This window comes from Salmo salar, chromosome ssa02 (genome assembly GCF_905237065.1).
Source record: "Salmo salar chromosome ssa02, Ssal_v3.1, whole genome shotgun sequence".
NCBI lineage: Eukaryota > Metazoa > Chordata > Actinopteri > Salmoniformes > Salmonidae > Salmo > Salmo salar.
The window spans coordinates 4611005-4635000 of NC_059443.1; the positions used below are offsets into that span (position 1 = coordinate 4611005).

A 23996-nucleotide genomic window follows, 5' to 3' on the forward strand; every position below is an offset into this window, starting at 1 on the left:
TCTGCTGAGTGATAGATTTAGAGGGGCCATACTAGTACTCAGAAGCAGCTCTCTGCTGAGTGATAGATTTAGAGGGGCCATACTAGTACTCAGAAGTAGCTCTCTGCTGAGTGATAGATTTAGAGGGGCCATACTAGTACTCAGAAGCAGCTCTCTCTGCTGAGTGATAGATTTAGAGGGGCCATACTAGTACTCAGAAGCAGCTCTCTGCTGAGTGATAGATTTAGAGGGGCCATACTAGTACTCAGAAGCAGCTCTCTCTGCTGAGTGATAGATTTAGAGGGGCCATACTAGTACTCAGAAGCAGCTCTCTGCTGAGTGATAGATTTAGAGGGGCCATACTAGTACTCAGAAGCAGCTCTCTCTGCTGAGTGATAGATTTAGAGGGGCCATACTAGTACTCAGAAGAAGCTCTCTCTGCTGAGTGATAGATTTAGAGGGGCCATACTAGTACTCAGAAGCAGCTCTCTGCTGAGTGATAGATTTAGAGGGGCCATACTAGTACTCAGAAGCAGCTCTCTCTGCTGAGTGATAGATTTAGAGGGGCCATACTAGTACTCAGAAGCAGCTCTCTGCTGAGTGATAGATTTAGAGGGGCCATACTAGTACTCAGAAGCAGCTCTCTCTGCTGAGTGATAGATTTAGAGGGGCCATACTAGTACTCAGAAGCAGCTCTCTGCTGAGTGATAGATTTAGAGGGGCCATACTAGTACTCAGAAGCAGCTCTCTCTGCTGAGTGATAGATTTAGAGGGGCCATACTAGTACTCAGAAGCAGCTCTCTCTGCTGAGTGATAGATTTAGAGGGGCCATACTAGTACTCAGAAGCAGCTCTCTGCTGAGTGATAGATTTAGAGGGGCCATACTAGTACTCAGAAGCAGCTCTCTCTGCTGAGTGATAGATTTAGAGGGGCCATACTAGTACTCAGAAGCAGCTCTCTGCTGAGTGATAGATTTAGAGGGGCCATACTAGTACTCAGAAGCAGCTCTCTGCTGAGGGAAAGTGAGTGAGATTGAGCTATGAAATTAAATTGTGGTCCTTCATGTCCAGTGATTCTAAAGTGTGCTGTATGTACTGTATTGTGCCATAGAGACTAACTGAAGATAAAGGAAACGGTATCTAGGTTATCTCAAATACTTTAGATTCAGAGGGGCTATACTAGTACTGATATATACACTACCGGTTAAACGTTTTAGAGTGTGTAATGGTGTCGTCAAGGCAAAGAGTGGCTACTTTGAAGAATCTAAAATAGAAAGTATATTTAACACTTTTCTGGTTACTACATGATTCCATATGTGTTATTTCATAGTGTTGATGTCCTCACTATTATTCTACAATGTAGAAAATAGTACAAAAATAAAGAAAAACCCTGGAATGAGTAGGTGTGTCCAAACTTTTGACTGGTACTGTATAGATTTGGTGTAAATGTGTATATTTATGTTGTATTATACAGTGCCCATTTGAAAAAGAGACCTAGGTCTCAGTATAAATGTTACATAAAGTAGAGGAGGGCAGTAGAGTCATACCTCGATCCTCCAGTGGGTTATTGGCAAGGTTCACAGTGTGGAGTCCTGAGTTGGGGTTATGGGAGAGGGCATTCGCCAGCTTCTGAGCAAAATCCCTTTGTAGAGAGGGAGGAAACATTACGTCAGATAAAACCAGTCAGATATCTACTACAGTATGTGTGTTACTTACAGAGAGAGAGAGAGAGAGAGAGAGAGAGAGAGAGATGAAACATTACGTCAGATAAAACCAGTCAGATATCTACTACAGTATGTGTGTTACTTCCAGAGAGAGAGAGAGAGAGAGAGAGAGAGAGAGAGACAGAGAGAGAGAGAGAGAGAGAGAGAGAGAGAGAAACATTACGTCAGATAAAACCAGTCAGATATCTACTACAGTATGTGTGTTACTTACAGAGAGAGAGAGAGAGAGAGAGAGAGAGAGAGAGAGAGAGAGAGAGAGACAGAGAGAGAGACAGAGATGAAACATTACGTCAGATATCTACTACAGTATGTGTGTTACACAGAGAGAGAGAGCGAGAGAGAGAGAGAGAGAGAGAGAGAGAGAGAGAGATTAAACATTACGTCAGATAAAACTAGTCAGATATCTACTACAGTATGTGTGTTACTTACAGAGAGAGAGAGAGAGAGAGAGAGAGAGAGAGAGAGAGAGAGAGAGAGAGAGAGAATTAAACATTACGTCAGATAAAACCAGTCAGATATCTACTACAGTATGTGTGTTACTTACAGAGAGAGATTACAACAGCACATTGTGATTTACTGTTTAACTAACTCTGAGTCTGCTGTGTCAGGTCCACTGGTGCCACACAGAGACAACTGTTTCTGACAAACCTCACACAGCGAGAAACAGAGAGAGAGAAACTGAGAGAGAGACAAGTAGAGTAAAGTGTTCCAGGCACCAGGGTTGATACGGAGAGAAGGAGGCAGCAGAGAGAAAGAGAGAGAGAGACAGAGAGAACGAGAACAAGCAATATAAAGGAGGGTAGTCACCTAGTGAGTCCTGCGTTGTCCAGAACCAGTTCCTCTAGTCGACTGGACCGGGCCACCACCCGAAGGATCTGGTCGGACACGTCTGCTGACTGGACACAAGTCAGGAAGCATTAGTATTTAGGCTACATCAACATTTAAAAAACACACCATCATTTAAATTCAACATATCACTGACAGCACTCCACACACTGGAAACTAAATGGTAACTCAATGAACCTTCAGCACTCCACACACTGGAAACTAAATGGTAACTCAATGAACCTTCAGCACTCCACACACTGTGGAAACTAAATGGTAACTCAATGAACCTTCAGCACTCTACACACTGTGGAAACTAAATGGTAACTCAATGAACCTTCAGCACTCCACACACTGTGGAAACTAAATGGTAACTCAATGAACCTTCAGCACTCCACACACTGTGGAAACTAAATGGTAACTCAATGAACCTTCAGCACTCCACACACTGTGGAAACTAAATGGTAACTCAATGAACCTTCAGCACTCCACACACTGTGGAAACTAAATGGTAACTCAATGAACCTTCAGCACTCTACACACTGGAAACTAAATGGTAACTCAATGAACCTTCAGCACTCTACACACTGGAAACTAAATGGTAACTCAATGAACCTTCAGCACTCTACACACTGTGGAAACTAAATGGTAACTCAATGAACCTTCAGCACTCCACACACTGGAAACTAAATGGTAACTCAATGAACCTTCAGCACTCCACACACTGTGGAAACTAAATGGTAACTCAATGAACCTTCAGCACTCCACACACTGGAAACTAAATGGTAACTCAATGAACCTTCAGCACTCCACACACTGGAAACTAAATGGTAACTCAATGAACCTTCAGCACTCCACACACTGGAAACTAAATGGTAACTCAATGAACCTTCAGCACTCCACACACTGTGGAAACTAAATGGTAACTCAATGAACCTTCAGCACTCCACACACTGTGGAAACTAAATGGTAACTCAATGAACCTTCAGCACTCCACACACTGTGGAAACTAAATGGTAACTCAATGAACCTTCAGCACTCCACACACTGTGGAAACTAAATGGTAACTCAATGAACCTTCAGCACTCCACACACTGAAAACTAAATGGTAACTCAATGAACCTTCAGCACTCCACACACTGTGGAAACTAAATGGTAACTCAATGAACCTTCAGCACTCCACACACTGTGGAAACTAAATGGTAACTCAATGAACCTTCAGCACTCCACACACTGTGGAATCTAAATGGTAACTCAATGAACCTTCAGCACTCCACACACTGGAAACTAAATGGTAACTCAATGAACCTTCAGCACTCCACACACTGTGGAAACTAAATGGTAACTCAATGAACCTTCAGCACTCCACACACTGTGGAAACTAAATGGTAACTCAATGAACCTTCAGCACTCCACACACTGTGGAAACTAAATGGTAACTCAATGAACCTTCAGCACTCCACACACTGTGGAAACTAAATGGTAACTCAATGAACCTTCAGCACTGTACACACTGGAAACTAAATGGTAACTCAATGAACCTTCAGCACTCCACACACTGTGGAAACTAAATGGTAACTCAATGAACCTTCAGCACTCCACACACTGTGGAAACTAAATGGTAACTCAATGAACCTTCAGCACTCCACACACTGTGGAAACTAAATGGTAACTCAATGAACCTTCAGCACTCCACACACTGGAAACTAAATGGTAACTCAATGAACCTTCAGCACTCCACACACTGTGGAAACTAAATGGTAACTCAATGAACCTTCAGCACTCCACACACTGTGGAAACTAAATGGTAACTCAATGAACCTTCAGCACTCCACACACTGTGGAAACTAAATGGTAACTCAATGAACCTTCAGCACTCCACACACTGTGGAAACTAAATGGTAACTCAATGAACCTTCAGCACTCCACACACTGTGGAAACTAAATGGTAACTCAATGAACCTTCAGCACTCCACACACTGTGGAAACTAAATGGTAACTCAATGAACCTTCAGCACTCCACACACTGGAAACTAAATGGTAACTCAATGAACCTTCAGCACTCCACACACTGTGGAAACTAAATGGTAACTCAATGAACCTTCAGCACTCTACACACTGTGGAAACTAAATGGTAACTCAATGAACCTTCAGCACTCTACACACTGTGGAAACTAAATGGTAACTCAATGAACCTTCAGCACTCCACACACTGTGGAAACTAAATGGTAACTCAATGAACCTTCAGCACTCCACACACTGGAAACTAAATGGTAACTCAATGAACCTTCAGCACTCCACACACTGTGGAAACTAAATGGTAACTCAATGAACCTTCAGCACTCCACACACTGTGGAAACTAAATGGTAACTCAATGAACCTTCAGCACTCCACACACTGTGGAAACTAAATGGTAACTCAATGAACCTTCAGCACTCCACACACTGTGGAAACTAAATGGTAACTCAATGAACCTTCAGCACTCTACACACTGTGGAAACTAAATGGTAACTCAATGAACCTTCAGCACTCTACACACTGGAAACTAAATGGTAACTCAATGAACCTTCAGCACTCCACACACTGTGGAAACTAAATGGTAACTCAATGAACCTTCAGCACTCCACACACTGTGGAAACTAAATGGTAACTCAATGAACCTTCAGCACTCCACACACTGGAAACTAAATTGTAACTCAATGAACCTTCAGCACTCCACACACTGTGGAAACTAAATGGTAACTCAATGAACCTTCAGCACTCCACACACTGAGACCGCGATCCCCATTGAGACCGTGTCTGTGCCTCGACCTAGGTTGGGCAAAACTAAACATGGCGGTGTTCGCCTTAGCAATCTCACTGGAATAAAGACCTCCTCCATTCCTGCCATTATTGAAAGAGATTGTGATACCTCACATCTCAAAATAGGACTACTTAATGTTAGATCCCTCACTTCAAAGGCAGTTATAGTCAATGAACTAATCACTGATCATAACCTTGATGTGATTGGCCTGACTGAAACATGGCTTAAGCCTGATGAATTTACTGTGTTAAATGAGGCCTCACCTCCTGGTTACACTAGTGACCATATCCCCCGCGCATCCCACAAAGGTGGAGGTGTTGCTAACATTTATGATAGCAAATTTCAATTCACAAAAAAAAAAACGACATTTTCATCTTTTGAGCTTCTAGTCATGAAATCTATGCAGCCTACTCAATCACTTTTTATAGCTACTGTTTACAGGCCTCCTGGGCCATATACAGCGTTCCTCACTGAGTTCCCTGAATTCCTATCGGACCTTGTAGTCATAGCAGATAATATAGTAATTTTTGGTGACTTTAATATTCACATGGAAAAGTCCACAGACCCACTCCAAAAAGCTTTCGGAGCCATCGTCGACTCAGTGGGTTTGGTCCAACATGTCTCCGGACCTACTCACTGCCACAGTCATACTCTGGACCTAGTTTTGTCCCGTGGAATAAATGTTGTGGATCTTAATGTTTTTCCTCATAATCCTGGACTATCGGACCACCATTTTATTATGTTTGCAATCGCAACAAATAATCTGCTCAGACCCCAATCAAGGATCATCAGAAGTCGTGCTATAAATTCTCAGACAACCCAAAGATTCCTAGATTCCCTTCCAGACTCCCTCCGCCTACCCAAGGACGTCAGAGTACAAAAATCAGTTAACCACCTAACTGAGGAACTCAATTTAACCTTGCGCAATACCCTAGATGCAGTGGCACCCCTAAAAACCCAAAACATTTCTCATAAGAAACTAGCTCCCTGGTATACAGAAAATACCCGAGCTCTGAAGCAAGCTTCCAGAAAATTGGAACAGAAATGTCGCAACACCAGACTGGAAGTCTTCCGACTAGCTTGGAAAGACAGTACCGTGCAGTATCGAAGAGCCCTCACTGCTGCTCGATCATCCTATTTTTCCATCTTAATTGACAAAAATAAGAACAATGCTAAATGTATTTTTGATACTGTCGCAAAGCTAACTAAAAAGCAGCATTCCCCAAGAGAGGATGGCTTTCACTTCAGCAGTGATAAATTCATGAACTTCTTTGAGGAAAAGATCATGATCATTAGAAAGCAAATTACGGACTCCTCTTTAAATCTGCGTATTCCTCCAAAGCTCCGTTGTCCTGAGTCTGCACAACTCTGCCAGGACCTGGGGTCAAGGGAGACACTCAAGTATTTTAGTACTATATCTCTCGAAACAATGATGAAAATAATCATGGCCTCTAAACCTTCAAGCTGCATACTGGACCCTATTCTAACTAAACTACTGAAAGAGCTGCTTCCTGTGCTTGGCCCTCCTATGTTGAACATAATAAATGGCTCTCTATCCACCGAATGTGTACCAAACTCACTAAAAGTGGCAGTAATAAAGCCTCTCTTGAAAAAGCCAAACCTTGACCCAGAAAATATAAAAAACTATCGGCCTATATCGAATCTCCCATTCCTCTCAAAAAATTTTGAAAAAGCTGTTGTGCAGCAACTCACAGCCTTCCTGAAGACAAACAATGTATACGAAACGCTTCAGTCTGGTTTCAGACCCCATCATAGCACTGAGACTGCACTTGTGAAGGTGGTAAATTACCTTTTAATGGCGTCCTTGTGCTCCTAGACCTTAGTGCTGCTTTTGATACCATCAATCACCACATTCTTTTGGAGAGATTGGAAACCCAAATTGGTCTACACGGACAAGTTCTGGCCTGGTTTAGATCTTATCTGTCGGAGAGATATCAGTTTGTCTCTGTGGATGGTTTGTCCTCTGACAAATCAACTGTACATTTCGGTGATCCTCAAGGTTCCGTTTTAGGACCACTATTGTTTTCACTATATATTTTACCTCTTAGTGATGTCATTCAGAAACATAATGTTAACTTTCACTGCTATGCAGATGACACACAGCTGTACATTTTGATGAAACATGGTGAAGCCCCAAAATTGCCCTCGCAGGAAGCCTGTGTTTCAGACATAAGGAAGTGGATGGCTGCAAATGTTGTACTTTTAAACTCGGACAAAACAGAGATGCTTGTTCTAGGTCCCAAGAAAGAAAGAGATCTTCTGTTGAATCTGACAATTAATCTTGATGGTTGTACAGTCGTCTCAAATAAAATTGTGAAGGACCTCGGCGTTACTCTGGACCCTGATCTCTCTTTTGACGAACATATCAAGACTGTCTACGTAACATTGCCAAAATCAGAAACTTTCTGTCCAAAAATTATGCTGAAAAATGTATTCAAGCTTTTGTTACTTCTAGATTATACTACTGCATTGCTCTACTTTCCGGATACCCGGATAAAGCACTAAATAAACTTCAGTTAGTGCTACATACGGCTGCTAGAATCCTGACTAGAACCAAAAAATGTGATCATATTACTCCAGTGCTAGCCTCCCTACACTGGCTTCCTGTTAAGGCAAGGGCTGATTTCAAGGTTTTACTGCTAACCTACAAAGCATTACATGGGCTTGCTCCTACCCATCTTTCCGATTTGGTCCTGCCGTACATACCTACACGTACACTACGGTCACAAGACGGCCTGCGTCCCTAGAATTTCTAAGCAAACAGCTGGAGGCAGGGCTTTCTCCAATAGAGCTCAATTTTAATGGAATGGTCTGCCTACCCATGTGAGAGACGCAGACTCAGTCTCGACCTTTAAGTCTTTATTGAAGACTCATCTCTTCAGTAGGTCCTATGATTGAGTGTAGTCTGGCCCAGGAGTGTGAAGATGAATGGAAAGGCACTGGAGCAATGGACCGCCCATGCTGTCTCTGCCTGGCCGGTTCCCCTCTCTCCACTGGGATTCTCTGCCTCTAACCCTATTACAGGGGCCGAGTCACTGGCTTACTGGTGCTCTTCCATGCCGTCCCTAGGAGGGGTGCGTCACTTGAGTGGGTTGAGTCACTGACGTGATCTTCCTGTCTGGGTTGGCACCCCCCCCCCCCTTGGGTTGTGCCGTGGCGGAGATCTTTGTGGGCTATACTCGGCCTTGTCTCAGGATGATAAGTTGGTGGTTGGAGATATCCCTCTAGTGGTGTGGGGGTTGTGCTTTGGCAAAGTGGGTGGGGTTATATCCTGCCTGTTTGGCCCTGTCTGGGGGTATAGTTGGACGGGGCCACAGTGTCTCCCGACCCCTCCTGTCTCAGCCTCCAGTATTTATGCTACAGTAGTTTATGTGTCGGTGGCTAAGGTCAGTCTGTTATATCTGGAGTATTTCTCCTGTCTTATCTGGTGTCCTGTGTGAATTATGCTCTCTCTAATTCTTTCTTTCTTTCTCTATCTCGGAGGACCTGAGCCCTAGGACTGTGCCTCAGGACTACCTGGCCTGATGACTCCTTGCTGTCCTCAGTCCACCTGGCCATGCTGCTGCTCCAGTTTCAACTATCCTGAACTATCCTGAACCCTGACCTGTTCACCGGACGTGCTACCTGTCCCAGACCTGCTGTTTTCAACTCTCTAGAGACAGCAGGAGCGGTAGAGATACTCTGAATGATCGGCTATGAAAAGCCAACTGACATTTAGTCCTGAGGTGCTGACCTGTTGCAATCTCGACAACCACTGTGATTACTATTATTTGACCCTGCTGGTCATCTATGAACATTTGAACATCTTGGCCATGTGCTGTTATAATCTCCACCCGGCACAGCCAGAAGAGGACTGGCCACCCCTCATAGCCTGGTTCCTCTCTTGGTTTCTTCCTAGGTTCTGTCCCTTCTAGGGAGTTTTTCCTAGCCACCGTGCTTCTACATCTGCATTGCTTGCTGTTTGGGGTTTTAGGCTGGGTTTCTGTACAGCACTTTGAGATATCAGCTGATGTAAGAAGGGCTTTATAAATACATTTTATTTGATTTGGAAACGGATTGTTAACTCAATGAACATTTTCCTGTTGTTCAATGTAGGATGATGTATCTCAGAGTCTGCAGTTTTCACCCAATCACTGATGGCATAGTGACACAGGTTCCACCCCCACAACGGCCCTCTGCTTTCAGCACTCCACTTAACGTGAGCCAGACCACTCTCTTTTGGGCGTCCTAAAAGCAGAGGTGATTGTCTGTCCAAGCATGTCAGGGAGGGTAAGGAACCATCTACCCCCCCCCCCCCCCCCACAGGGGTACGAGGGAAAGAGGTTTGTAACGAGGGCTCTGATTGAGAAGAGAGACCACGGGGTGGTCTGTAAAAAGGGAGCCAGGAGACGAAACCTACATTTAGGCATGATCAAAAATTCAACGAGAGCAACCAACTTCTGCACTGCTGCAAAACAGAGCTCCTGACCCAGTTCTCTGCTTTCTGTGGGGCCTGTTGATTCCTCTCTGCCCATCCATTCTCTGAGGGAATCAAATGAATTAAATCAAATACATCCCCTCAGTTCAGGGCCTGTTGATTCCTCTCTGCCCATCCATTCTCTGAGGGAATCAAATGAATTAAATCAAATACATCCCCTCAGTTCAAGCCTGTTGATTCTTCTCTGCCATCCATCCTTTGTGTGAATCAAGTGAATCAAATCAAATATATCCCTTCAGTTCAGGGCCTGTTGATTCTCTCTGTCAGCCATCCTTTGTGTGAATCAAGTGAATCAAAGTGCAGCTATGCAGAGCAGAGGGAGGTCAATAGTCTCTTTATCTGTTTACATTCATATGACAAAGAGTGATCAGAATAACAGTACACCAGCGTTAATACAACTAAGTGACATTCCATGCATACGAGAGCCATTTCTGGTGGCCAGCATGCTAATTATGACAGACAAAGAGGGATTGTGTGAGGCAGGATGGTTCTCTTTTCAGGGGCAGAGAGAAACGGGGTGGCACAGAGGACTGTTGTTCCCTGGGACTGAGGGAGAGAGAGAGAGAGGAAGAGAGAGAGAGAGAGAGAGAGAGAGAGAAAGAGAGAGAGAAGAGAGAGAGGAGAGAGAAGAGAGAGAAAGGGAGAGAGAGAGAGAGAGAGAGAGAGAGAGAGAGAGAGAGAGAAAGGGGGAGAGAGAGAGAGAGAGAGAGAGAGAGAGAGAGAGAGAGAGAGAGAGAGAGAGAGAGAGAGAGAGAGAGAGAGAGAGAGAGAGAGAGAGAGAGAGAGAGACAAAGACAGAGAAAGAAACAGAGAGACAGAGAGACAGACAGAGACAGAGGAAGAAAGAGAGAGAAAGAGGGAATGAGAGAGAGAGCGAAAAGAGAGATAGTAGGTGTGCTCAGAGTAAAGGACAGGAGGTCACAGTGGACTTCAGAATACTGGTCCTCATGCTAGACTGAAGGATGTTTACACACAGTACAGTGAGGGATGTAAACACACAGTACAGTGAGGGATGTAAACACACAGTACAGTGAGGGGTGCTAACACACAGTACAGTGAGGGGTGTAAACACACAGCACAGTGAGGGATGTAAACACACAGTACAGTGAGGGATGTAAACACACAGTACAGTGAGGGATGTAAACACACAGTACAGTGAGGGATGTAAACACACAGTACAGTGAGGGATGTAAACACACAGTACAGTGAGGGATGTAAACACACAGTACAGTGAGGGATGCTAACACACAGTATGTAAACACACAGTCATTGGCATAAGTGAACTGGAAGGAAAGGCGGCCAAAGGAGGAATTGGCTTTGTGAGATATACCTGTTGGAGCGCGTGCTATGGGTGGGTGCTGCTATGGTGACCAGTGAGCTGAGATAAGGCGGGGCTTTACCTAGCAGAGACTTGTAGCAAGTGGGTTTGGCGACGAGTATGAAGCGAGGACCAGCCAATGAGAATGTACAGGTCGCAGTGGTGGGTAGTATATGGGGCTTTGGTGACAAAACGGATGGCACTGTGATAGACTGCATCCAGTTTATTGAGTAGGGTATTGGAGGCTATTTTGTAAATGACATCGCCGAAGTCGAGGATCGGTAGGATGGTCAGTTTTACGAGGGTATGTTTGGCAGCATGAGTGAAGCATGCTTTGTTGCGAAATAGGAAGCCGATTCTAGATTTAATTTTGGACTGCATAATGTGAGTCTGGAAGGAGAGTTTACAGTCTAACCAGACACCTAGGTATTTGTAGTTGCCCACATATTCTAAGTCGGAGCCATCCAGAGTAGTGATGCTGGACAGGTGGGCAGGTTCAGGCAGTGATCGTTTGAAGAGCATGCATTTAGTTTTACTTGCATTTAAGAGCAGTTGGAGGCCACGGAAGGAGAGTTGTATGGCATTGAAGTTTGTCTGGAGGTTAGTTAACACAGTGTCCAAAGAAGGGCCAGAAGTATACAGAATGGTGTCGTCTGCGTAGAGGTGGATCAGAGAATCACCAGCAGCAAGAGCGACATCATTGATGTATACAGAGAAGAGAGCAGGCCCGAGAATTGAACCCTGTGGCACCCCCATAGAGACTGCCAGAGGTCCGGACAACCATCCCTCCGATTTGACACACTGAACTCTAACAGAGAAGTAGTTGGTGAATCAGGCGAGTCAATTGAGAAACCAAGGCTGTTGAGTCTGCCAATAAGAATGTGGTGATTGACAGAGTCGAAAGCCTTGGCAAGATCGATGAATATGGCTGCACAGTAATGTCTCTTATCGATGGCGGTTATGATATCATTTAGGACCTTGAGCGTGGCTGAGGTGCACCCATGATCAGCTCTGAAACCAGATTGCATAGCGGAGAAGGTACGGTGGGATTCGAAATGGTCGGTAATCTGTTTGTTAACTTGGCTTTGGAAGACCTTAGAAAGACAGGGTAGGATAGATATAGGTCTACAGCAGTTTGGGTCTAGAGTGTCACCCCCTTTGAAGAGGGGGATGACCGTGGCAGCTTTCCAATCTTTGGGAATCTCAGAAGATACGAAAGAGAGGTTGAACAGGCTGGTGACAGGGGTTGCAACAATTTCGGCAGATCATTTTAGAAAGAGAGGGTCCAGATTGTCTAGCCGGGCTAATTTGTAATGGTCCAGATTTTGCAGGTCTTTCAGAACATCAGCTATCTGGATTTCGGTGAAGGAGAAATGGGGGAGGCTTGTGCTTGTTGCTGTGGGGAGTGCAGGGCTGTTGACCGGGGTAGGGGTAGTCAGGTGGAAAGCATGGCCAGCCGTAGAAAAATGCTTATTGAAATTCTCAATTATCGTGGATTTATCAGTGGTGACAGTGTTTCCTTGCCTCAGTGTAGTGGTCAGCTGGGAGGAGGTGCTCTTATTCTCCATGGACTTTACAGTGTCCCAGAACTTTTTTGAGTTTGTGCTACAGGATGCAAATTTCTGCTTGTAAAAGCAAGCCTTAGCTTTCCTAACTGCCTGTGCATATTGGTTCCTAACTTCCGTGAAAAGTTGCATATCACGGGGGCTATTCGATGCTAATGCAGAATGCCACAGGATGTTTTTGTGCTGGTCAACGGCAGTCAGGTCTGGAGAGAACCAAGGGCTATATCTGTTCCTGGTTTTACATTTTTTTTAAAGGGGCATGCTTATTTAAGATGGTGAGGAAGGCATTTTTAAAGAATGACCAGGCATCCTCTACTGACGGGATGAGGTAAATATCCTTCCAGGATACCCGGGCCAGGTCGATTAGAAAGGCCTGCTCGCTGAAGTGTTTTAGGGAGTGTTTGACAGTGATGAGGGGTGGTCGTTTGACCGCAGACCCATTACAGATGCAGGCAACGAGGCAGTGATCACTGAGATCTTGGTTGAAAACAGCAGAGGTGTATTTGGAGGGCAAGTTGGTTGTGGCCCCCTCGTGCTATTACGTCGTCTGACGAATCAGCAGGGCTCTGTGTGGTAAACCAGGCCAATTGGCAAAATAGGTATGGTGGCCAAAGAATTTGTCCGATGGGCCTCTTAAGCTAACAGTCCGATGTGCTCTGGACAGCTAGCAGGCCGCGGCTAGCAGGCTAACGGATGGGCATTCAGGGGACGACGCGATGGCGGAGCCAGTTGAGAAAACCCCCTCAGGCAAATCACGTCGGTGGACCAGTCGTGATGGGTCGGCGGGGGTTCGGGCCAGTTGGCAAAATAGGTATTGTAGCCCAGGGAGTGGCTGATGGGCCTCTTTGGCTAGCCGGGAGATGGGCCTGGCAGGGCTAGCTCCAGGCTAATTGGTTCTTGCTTCGGGACAGGGACGTTAGCCAGGAGTGGTCACCCGGATAGCAGCTAGCTAGCTGCGATGATCCATGTGAAAAAAAAAGAAAAAACGTTCAGAGCTTGCGGTAGGAATCCGGAGATATGGAGAAAAATGAGTCCGATTTGACTGGCGAAAGTTGTCCGTGCTAGAGGTATCTGATGACTGGTAGCTGTGGCTAGCTGACTACTAGCTAGTTAGCTGGCTCGCTTCTGTTGTGGTTCCAGTTCAGAAGATGGATCAGCAGGGCTCCGTGTGGTAAACTAGGCCAATTGGCAAACTAGGTATAGTGGCCAAAGAATTTGTCTGATGGGCCTCTTAAGCTAACAGTCCGATGTGCTCTAGACAGCTAGCGGGCCACGGTTAGCTAGCAGCCGGTTAGCTGGCAGCCGGTTAGCTGGCAGCCGGTTAGCTGGCAGCCGGTTAGCTGGTAGCCAATTAGCTGGCTAGCTTTTGATGGGAGTTCTGGTTCTTAAGTATTAAAATAGCAGATCCGTACCACATTGGGTGAAGCAGGTTGCAGGAGAGTATATTCAGTTCGTAGATGGAAAGTGATATTAAAATATATTTTAAAAAAGGAAAAAAAAAGGAAAAACAATGTTTACAAGGGACAGGAAGGGACAAGACAAAACACACATCCGACTGCTACGCCATCTTGGAAAACCAGTGTGTGAGCCGGAACAGCTCAAAGGAGCAGGAGTCTATCTCCTGTTTCTGTATAGCATGAGCAGGCTTGATGTAGCAGTACACCCCCTGGACAGGACACTAGTCTGTCTCCTGTTTCTGTATTGAGATAGCTTGATGTACCAGTACACCCCCTGGACAGGACACTAGTCTATCTCCTGTTTCTGTAGTGAGACAGCTTGATGTACCAGTACACCCCCTGGACAGGACACTAGTCTTTCTCCTGTTTCTGTAGTGAGACAGCTTGATGTACCAGTACACCCCCTGGACAGGACACTAGTCTATCGCAGGGTCTTACCCCAATCTAGCTCCTTAATGCTAAGGTATTTTGGAATGCAGAGGAATCAAAATCACAACCTTCCAACCAACAAGGCCATTAGGTCCAGAGGAGCCTGATGAATGCTTTCCTGTCACAGACTAGCAGACACATGCATCACATCACATACCAGTCAAAACAGGAGCTTCAGTATCCCAAAAGACATGCGCTGGTTTCTATGGCAACTTAGCTCTCAAACAAAGCTACCGGGCTGAGGGGCTCACCTCTCTCTCTACCTCTCTCTCTCTCTCTACCTCTCTCTCTCTACCTACCCCTCTCTCTCTCTACCTACCCCTCTCTCTCTCTACCTACCCCTCTCTCTCTACCTACCCCTCTCTCTCTACCTACCCCTCTCTCTCTACCTACCCCTCTCTCTCTACCTACCCCTCTCTCTCTACCTACCCCTCTCTAACGCTCTCTCTCTCTACCTCTCTACCTACCCCTCTCCCTCTACCTACCCCTCTCTCTCTACCTACCCCTCTCTCTCTACCTACCCCTCTCTCTCTACCTACCCCTCTCTCTCTCTCTCTCCAATTTAAGGTGCTTTATTTACATTGCCACAGCAAGTGAAATAGACAAACAAAAGTGAAAAACAATAAAAATGAAGAGTAAATATTACACTCATTTCCAAACCAGACATTTCAAATGTCATGTTATGTCTATATACAGTGTTGTAATGATTAGCTCTCAAACAAAGCTACCGGGCTGAGGGGCTCACCTCTCTCTCTCACCTCTCTCTCTCTCTCTACCTCTCTCTCTCTACCTACCCCTCTCTCTCTCACCTACCCCTCTCTCTCTACCTACCCCTCTCTCTCTACCTACCCCTCTCTAACTCTCTCTCTCTCTACCTCTCTACCTACCCCTCTCCCTCTACCTACCCCTCTCTCTCTACCTACCCCTCTCTCTCTACCTACCCCTCTCCCTCTACCTCACACCCCTCTCCCTCTACCTACCCCTCTCCCTCTACCTACCCCTCTCTCTCTACTTACCCCTCTCTCTCTACCTACCCCTCTCTCTCTACCTACCCCTCTCTCTCTCTCAATTTAAGGTGCTTTATTTACATTGCCACAGCAAGTGAAATAGACAAACAAAAGTGAAAAACAATAAAAATGAAGAGTAAATATTACACTCACTAAAGTTCCAAAAGAATAGAGACATTTCAAATGTCATGTTATGTCTATATACAGTGTTGTAATGATGTGCAAATAGTTAAAGTACAAAAGGGAAAATAAATAAACATTAATCTCTCTCTCCATAGTCAATACAGGACATTAACATACGGAGTCTAATTACCCCCACAAAGCCTTTTGGCCTGCTTTGTGTGTGTGCTTTGTGTGTGTGCTTTGTGTGTGTGCTTTGTGTGTGTGTGTGTGTGTGTGTGTGTGTGCGTGCGTGCGTGCGTGCGTGTGTGTGTCCTCCATGATGGAACTGTGTGATAGTTGACAAGACTAGGAGGAGAGGATGTTCAGATTGTGTCTGAGATGCTTGGGCCTGACTGGACTGACACGGTGTAATTGATACCCATTGTCTTTGTGGAATGAACAGTCTTATCACAGAGAAACACTAGACTGTTCTGCCGTGGGGGAGAGACAGACAGAGAAAGACAGACAGATGAGGAAAGGGAGGGGACAGAGGCAGACAGAAAGAGAGAGAGAGAGAGAGAGAGAGAGAGAGAGAGAGAGAGGCAGACTGAGATATGAGGAAAGGGAGGGGACAGAGGCAGACAAAAAGAGAGAGAGAGAGAGAGAGAGAGAGAGAGAGAGAGAGAGAGAGAGAGAGAGAGAGAGAGAGGCAGACTGAGAGATGAGGAAAGGGAGGGGACAGAGGCAGACAAAAAGAGAGAGAGAGAGGCAGACTGAGTGGGGGTACGAAGGCTCAGTTTAACTCACCAGTTTACAATCCTTTGTGGAGAGCTTTGTGAACCATTGGTTGTACTCCAATACTGCTATTATAGCCACTAGATCCCTGCCAGGGACACAGAGACAATATCAATCACATTGGGATATTACGCACCTTGGGAGAATGGATGAAGGCTGTTTCAGTAAACCCATATCAGGAAATTAATAACAACGTAAATGCTTTTTTTATTTCAAATAATCAACCATTATAATATGAGATATACTGCATATTAATTTAATTACAAAGTAAAACGTTACAAAGTTAAAGGGACAATCTGCAGTTGCTACATACATTTTTGGACTTAAAAATGAACGATACGAACCCATTGATTCTAGAAGAATAGAATTTATAAATGAACGATACGAACCCATTGATTCTAGAAGAATAGAATTTATAAATGAACGATACGAACCCATTGATTCTAGAAGAATATAATTTATAAATGAACGATACGAACCCATTGATTCTAGAAGAATATAATTTATAAATGAACGATACGACCCATTGATTCTAGAAGAATATAATTTATAAATGAACGATACGAACCCATTGATTCTAGAAGAATATAATTTATAAATGAACGATACGAACCCACTGATTCTAGAAGAATATAATTTATAAATGAACGATACGTACCCATTGATTCTAGAAGAATATAATTTATAAATGAACGATACGTACCCATTGATTCTAGAATATAATTTATAAATGAACGATACGACCCATTGATTCTAGAATATAATTTATAAATGAACGATACGTACCCATTGATTCTAGAATATAATTTATAAATGAACGATACGAACCCATTGATTCTAGAATAATATAATTTATAAATGAACGATACGAACCCATTGATTCTAGAATAATATAATTTATAAATGAAACGATACGTACCCATTGATTCTAGAAGAATATCATTTATAAATGAACGATACGAACCCATTGATTCTAGAAGAATATAATTTATAAATGAACGATACGAACCCATTGATTCTAGAATATAATTTATAAATGAACGATACGTACCCATTGATTCTAGAAGTATAATTTATAAATGAACGATACGAACCCATTGATTCTAGAAGAATATAATTTATAAATGAACGATACGTACCCATTGATTCTAGAATATAATTTATAAATGAACGATACGAACCCATTGATTCTAGAAGAATATAATTTATAAATGAACGATACGTACCCATTGATTCTAGAAGAATATAATTTATAAATGAACGATACGACCCATTGATTCTAGAATATAATTTATAAATGAACGATACGTACCCATTGATTCTAGAAGAATATAATTTATAAATGAACGATACGAACCCATTGATTCTAGAATATAATTTATAAATGAACGATACGACCCATTGATTCTAGAATATAATTTATAAATGAACGATACGAACCCATTGATTCTAGAAGAATATAATTTATAAATGAACGATACGTACCCATTGATTCTAGAAGAATATAATTTATAAATGAACGATACGTACCCATTGATTCTAGAAGAATATAATTTATAAATGAACGATACGTACCCATTGATTCTAGAAGAATATAATTTATAAATGAACGATACGTACCCATTGATTCTAGAATATAATTTATAAATGAACGATACGCACCCATTGATTCTACAATATAATTTATAAATGAACGACACGTACCCATTGATTCTAGAAGAATATAATTTATAAATGAACGATACGAACCCATTGATTCTAGAAGAATATAATTTATAAATGAACGATACGTACCCATTGATTCTAGAAGAATATAATTTATAAATGAACGATACGACCCATTGATTCTAGAAGAATATAATTTATAAATGAACGATACGAACCCATTGATTCTAGAATATAATTTATAAATGAACGATACGTACCCATTGATTCTAGAAGAATATAATTTATAAATGAACGATACGACCCATTGATTCTAGAAGAATATAATTTATAAATGAACGATACGTACCCATTGATTCTAGAATATAACTTATAAATGAACGATACGTACCCATTGATTCTAGAATAATATAATTTATAAATGAACGATACGAACCCATTGATTCTAGAAGAATATAATTTATAAATGAACGATACGTACCCATTGATTCTAGAAGAATATAATTTATAAATGAACGATACGTACCCATTGATTCTAGAAGAATATAATTTATAAATGAACGATACGACCCATTGATTCTAGAAGAATATAATTTATAAATGAACGATACGTACCCATTGATTCTAGAATATAACTTATAAATGAACGATACGTACCCATTGATTCTAGAAGAATATAATTTATAAATGAACGATACGAACCCATTGATTCTAGAAGAATATAATTTATAAATGAACGATACGTACCCATTGATTCTAGAAGAATATAATTTATAAATGAACGATACGACCCATTGATTCTAGAAGAATATAATTTATAAATGAACGATACGACCCATTGATTCTAGAATATAATTTATAAATGAACGATACGAACCCATTGATTCTAGAAGAATATAATTTATAAATGAACGATACGAACCCATTGATTCTAGAAGAATATAATTTATAAATGAACGATACGTACCCATTGATTCTAGAAGAATATAATTTATAAATGAACGATACGTACCCATTGATTCTAGAAGAATATAATTTATAAATGAACGATACGTACCCATTGATTCTAGAATATAATTTATAAATGAACGATACGACCCATTGATTCTACAATATAATTTATAAATGAACGATACGACCCATTGATTCTAGAAGAATATAATTTATAAATGAACGATACGAACCCATTGATTCTAGAAATATAATTTATAAATGAACGATACGTACCCATTGATTCTAGAAGAATATAATTTATAAATGAACGATACGACCCATTGATTCTAGAAGAATATAATTTATAAATGAACGATACGAACCCATTGATTCTAGAAGAATATAATTTATAAATGAACGATACGTACCCATTGATTCTAGAAGAATATAATTTATAAATGAACGATACGAACCCATTGATTCTAGAAGAATATAATTTATAAATGAACGATACGTACCCATTGATTCTAGAATATAACTTATAAATGAACGATACGTACCCATTGATTCTAGAATAATATAATTTATAAATGAACGATACGAACCCATTGATTCTAGAAGAATATAATTTATAAATGAACGATACGTACCCATTGATTCTAGAAGAATATAATTTATAAATGAACGATACGTACCCATTGATTCTAGAAGAATATAATTTATAAATGAACGATACGAACCCATTGATTCTAGAAGAATATAATTTATAAATGAACGATACGTACCCATTGATTCTAGAAGAATATAATTTATAAATGAACGATACGAACCCATTGATTCTAGAAGAATATAATTTATAAATGAACGATACGTACCCATTGATTCTAGAAGAATATAATTTATAAATGAACGATACGTACCCATTGATTCTAGAAGAATATAATTTATAAATGAACGATACGACCCATTGATTCTAGAGAATATAATTTATAAATGAACGATACGAACCCATTGATTCTAGAAGAATATAATTTATAAATGAACGATACGAACCCATTGATTCTAGAAGAATATAATTTATAAATGAACGATACGAACCCATTGATTCTAGAAGAATATAATTTATAAATGAACGATACGAACCCATTGATTCTAGAAGAATATAATTTATAAATGAACGATACGTACCCATTGATTCTAGAAAATATAATTTATAAATGAACGATACGAACCCATTGATTCTAGAAGAATATAATTTATAAATGAACGATACGTACCCATTGATTCTAGAAGAATATAATTTATAAATGAACGATACGAACCCATTGATTCTAGAAGAATATAATTTATAAATGAACGATACGAACCCATTGATTCTAGAAGAATATAATTTATAAATGAACGATACGAACCCATTGATTCTAGAAAATATAATTTATAAATGAACGATACGAACCCATTGATTCTAGAAGAATATAATTTATAAATGAACGATACGTACCCATTGATTCTAGAAGAATATAATTTATAAATGAACGATACGTACCCATTGATTCTAGAAGAATATAATTTATAAATGAACGATACGTACCCATTGATTCTAGAAGAATATAATTTATAAATGAACGATACGTACCCATTGATTCTAGAAGAATATAATTTATAAATGAACGATACGTACCCATTGATTCTAGAAATATAATTTATAAATGAACGATACGTACCCATTGATTCTAGAAGAATATAATTTATAAATGAACGATACGAACCCATTGATTCTAGAAGAATATAATTTATAAATGAACGATACGTACCCATTGATTCTAGAAGAATATAATTTATAAATGAACGATACGAACCCATTGATTCTAGAAGAATATAATTTATAAATGAACGATACGTACCCATTGATTCTAGAAGAATATAATTTATAAATGAACGATACGTACCCATTGATTCTAGAAGAATATAATTTATAAATGAACGATACGTACCCATTGATTCTAGAAGAATATAATTTATAAATGAACGATACGTACCCATTGATTCTAGAAGAATATAATTTATAAATGAACGATACGTACCCATTGATTCTAGAAGAATATAATTTATAAATGAACGATACGTACCCATTGATTCTAGAAGAATATAATTTATAAATGAACGATACGTACCCATTGATTCTAGAAGAATATAATTTATAAATGAACGATACGTACCCATTGATTCTAGAATATAATTTATAAATGAACGATACGAACCCATTGATTCTAGAAGAATATAATTTATAAATGAACGATACGAACCCATTGATTCTAGAAGAATATAATTTATAAATGAACGATACGTACCCATTGATTCTAGAAGAATATAATTTATAAATGAACGATACGTACCCATTGATTCTAGAAGAATATAATTTATAAATGAACGATACGTACCCATTGATTCTAGAAGAATATAATTTATAAATGAACGATACGAACCCATTGATTCTAGAAGATATAATTTATAAATGAACGATACGTACCCATTGATTCTAGAAGAATATAATTTATAAATGAACGATACGAACCCATTGATTCTAGAAATATAATTTATAAATGAACGATACGTACCCATTGATTCTAGAAGAATATAATTTATAAATGAACGATACGTACCCATTGATTCTAGAAGAATATAATTTATAAATGAACGATACGTACCCATTGATTCTAGAAATATAATTTATAAATGAACGATACGTACCCATTGATTCTAGAAGAATATAATTTATAAATGAACGATACGTACCCATTGATTCTAGAAGAATATAATTTATAAATGAACGATACGACCCATTGATTCTAGAATATAATTTATAAATGAACGATACGTACCCATTGATTCTAGAAGAATATAATTTATAAATGAACGATACGAACCCATTGATTCTAGAAGAATATAATTTATAAATGAACGATACGTACCCATTGATTCTAGAAGAATATAATTTATAAATGAACGATACGTACCCATTGATTCTAGAATATAATTTATAAATGAACGATACGTACCCATTGATTCTAGAAGAATATAATTTATAAATGAACGATACGACCCATTGATTCTAGAAGAATATAATTTATAAATGAACGATACGTACCCATTGATTCTAGAAGAATATAATTTATAAATGAACGATACGTACCCATTGATTCTAGAAGAATATAATTTATAAATGAACGATACGAACCCATTGATTCTAGAAGAATATAATTTATAAATGAACGATACGTACCCATTGATTCTAGAAGAATATAATTTATAAATGAACGATACGAACCCATTGATTCTAGAAGTATAATTTATAAATGAACGATACGAACCCATTGATTCTAGAAGAATATAATTTATAAATGAACGATACGTACCCATTGATTCTAGAAGAATATAATTTATAAATGAACGATACGTACCCATTGATTCTAGAAGAATATAATTTATAAATGAACGATACGAACCCATTGATTCTAGAAGAATATAATTTATAAATGAACGATACGTAACCCATTGATTCTAGAAGAATATAATTTATAAATGAACGATACGTACCCATTGATTCTAGAAGTATAATTTATAAATGAACGATACGTACCCATTGATTCTAGAAGAATATAATTTATAAATGAACGATACGACCCATTGATTCTAGAAGAATATAATTTATAAATGAACGATACGTACCCATTGATTCTAGAAGAATATAATTTATAAATGAACGATACGTACCCATTGATTCTAGAAGAATATAATTTATAAATGAAACGATACGTACCCATTGATTCTAGAAGAATATAATTTATAAATGAACGATACGACCCATTGATTCTAGAAGAATATAATTTATAAATGAACGATACGACCCATTGATTCTAGAATATAATTTATAAATGAACGATACGTACCCATTGATTCTAGAAGAATATAATTTATAAATGAACGATACGAACCCATTGATTCTAGAAGAATATAATTTATAAATGAACGATACGTACCCATTGATTCTAGAATATAATTTATAAATGAACGATACGTACCCATTGATTCTAGAAGAATATAATTTATAAATGAACGATACGTACCCATTGATTCTAGAAGAATATAATTTATAAATGAACGATACGTACCCATTGATTCTAGAAGAATATAATTTATAAATGAACGATACGTACCCATTGATTCTAGAAGAATATAATTTATAAATGAACGATACGAACCCATTGATTCTAGAAGAATATAATTTATAAATGAACGATACGTACCCATTGATTCTAGAAGAATATAATTTATAAATGAACGATACGACCCATTGATTCTAGAAGAATATAATTTATAAATGAATCGATACGTACCCATTGATTCTAGAAGAATATAATTTATAAATGAACGATACGTACCCATTGATTCTAGAAGAATATAATTTATAAATGAACGATACGAACCCATTGATTCTAGAAGAATATAATTTATAAATGAACGATACGTACCCATTGATTCTAGAATATAATTTATAAATGAACGATACGTACCCATTGATTCTAGAAGAATATAATTTATAAATGAACGATACGTACCCATTGATTCTAGAAGAATATAATTTATAAATGAACGATACGTACCCATTGATTCTAGAAGAATATAATTTATAAATGAACGATACGAACCCATTGATTCTAGAAGAATATAATTTATAAATGAACGATACGAACCCATTGATTCTAGAAGAATATAATTTATAAATGAACGATACGTACCCATTGATTCTAGAAGAATATAATTTATAAATGACCGATACGTACCCATTGATTCTAGAAGAATATAATTTATAAATGAACGATACGTACCCATTGA

The 23996-nt window shown here is 39.7% G+C and overlaps 1 protein-coding gene across 5 annotated transcripts in view; it reads right to left on the bottom strand.

Annotated features, from left to right (window-relative positions):
• The window catches only part of LOC106572945 (F-actin-uncapping protein LRRC16A), a 307628-nt gene that overhangs the window by 185487 nt on the left and 98145 nt on the right, over positions 1-23996 (bottom strand). For all 5 annotated transcript variants that reach the window (XM_045696617.1, XM_045696616.1, XM_045696613.1 and 2 more), the window contains exons 9-11: positions 16515-16590; positions 2510-2598; positions 1526-1620 (exon numbers count right to left, since the gene is read on the bottom strand). In XM_045696617.1, the coding sequence (XP_045552573.1) occupies positions 1526-1620; positions 2510-2598; positions 16515-16590 (260 nt within the window). The remainder of the gene's footprint in view (positions 1-1525; positions 1621-2509; positions 2599-16514; positions 16591-23996) is intronic.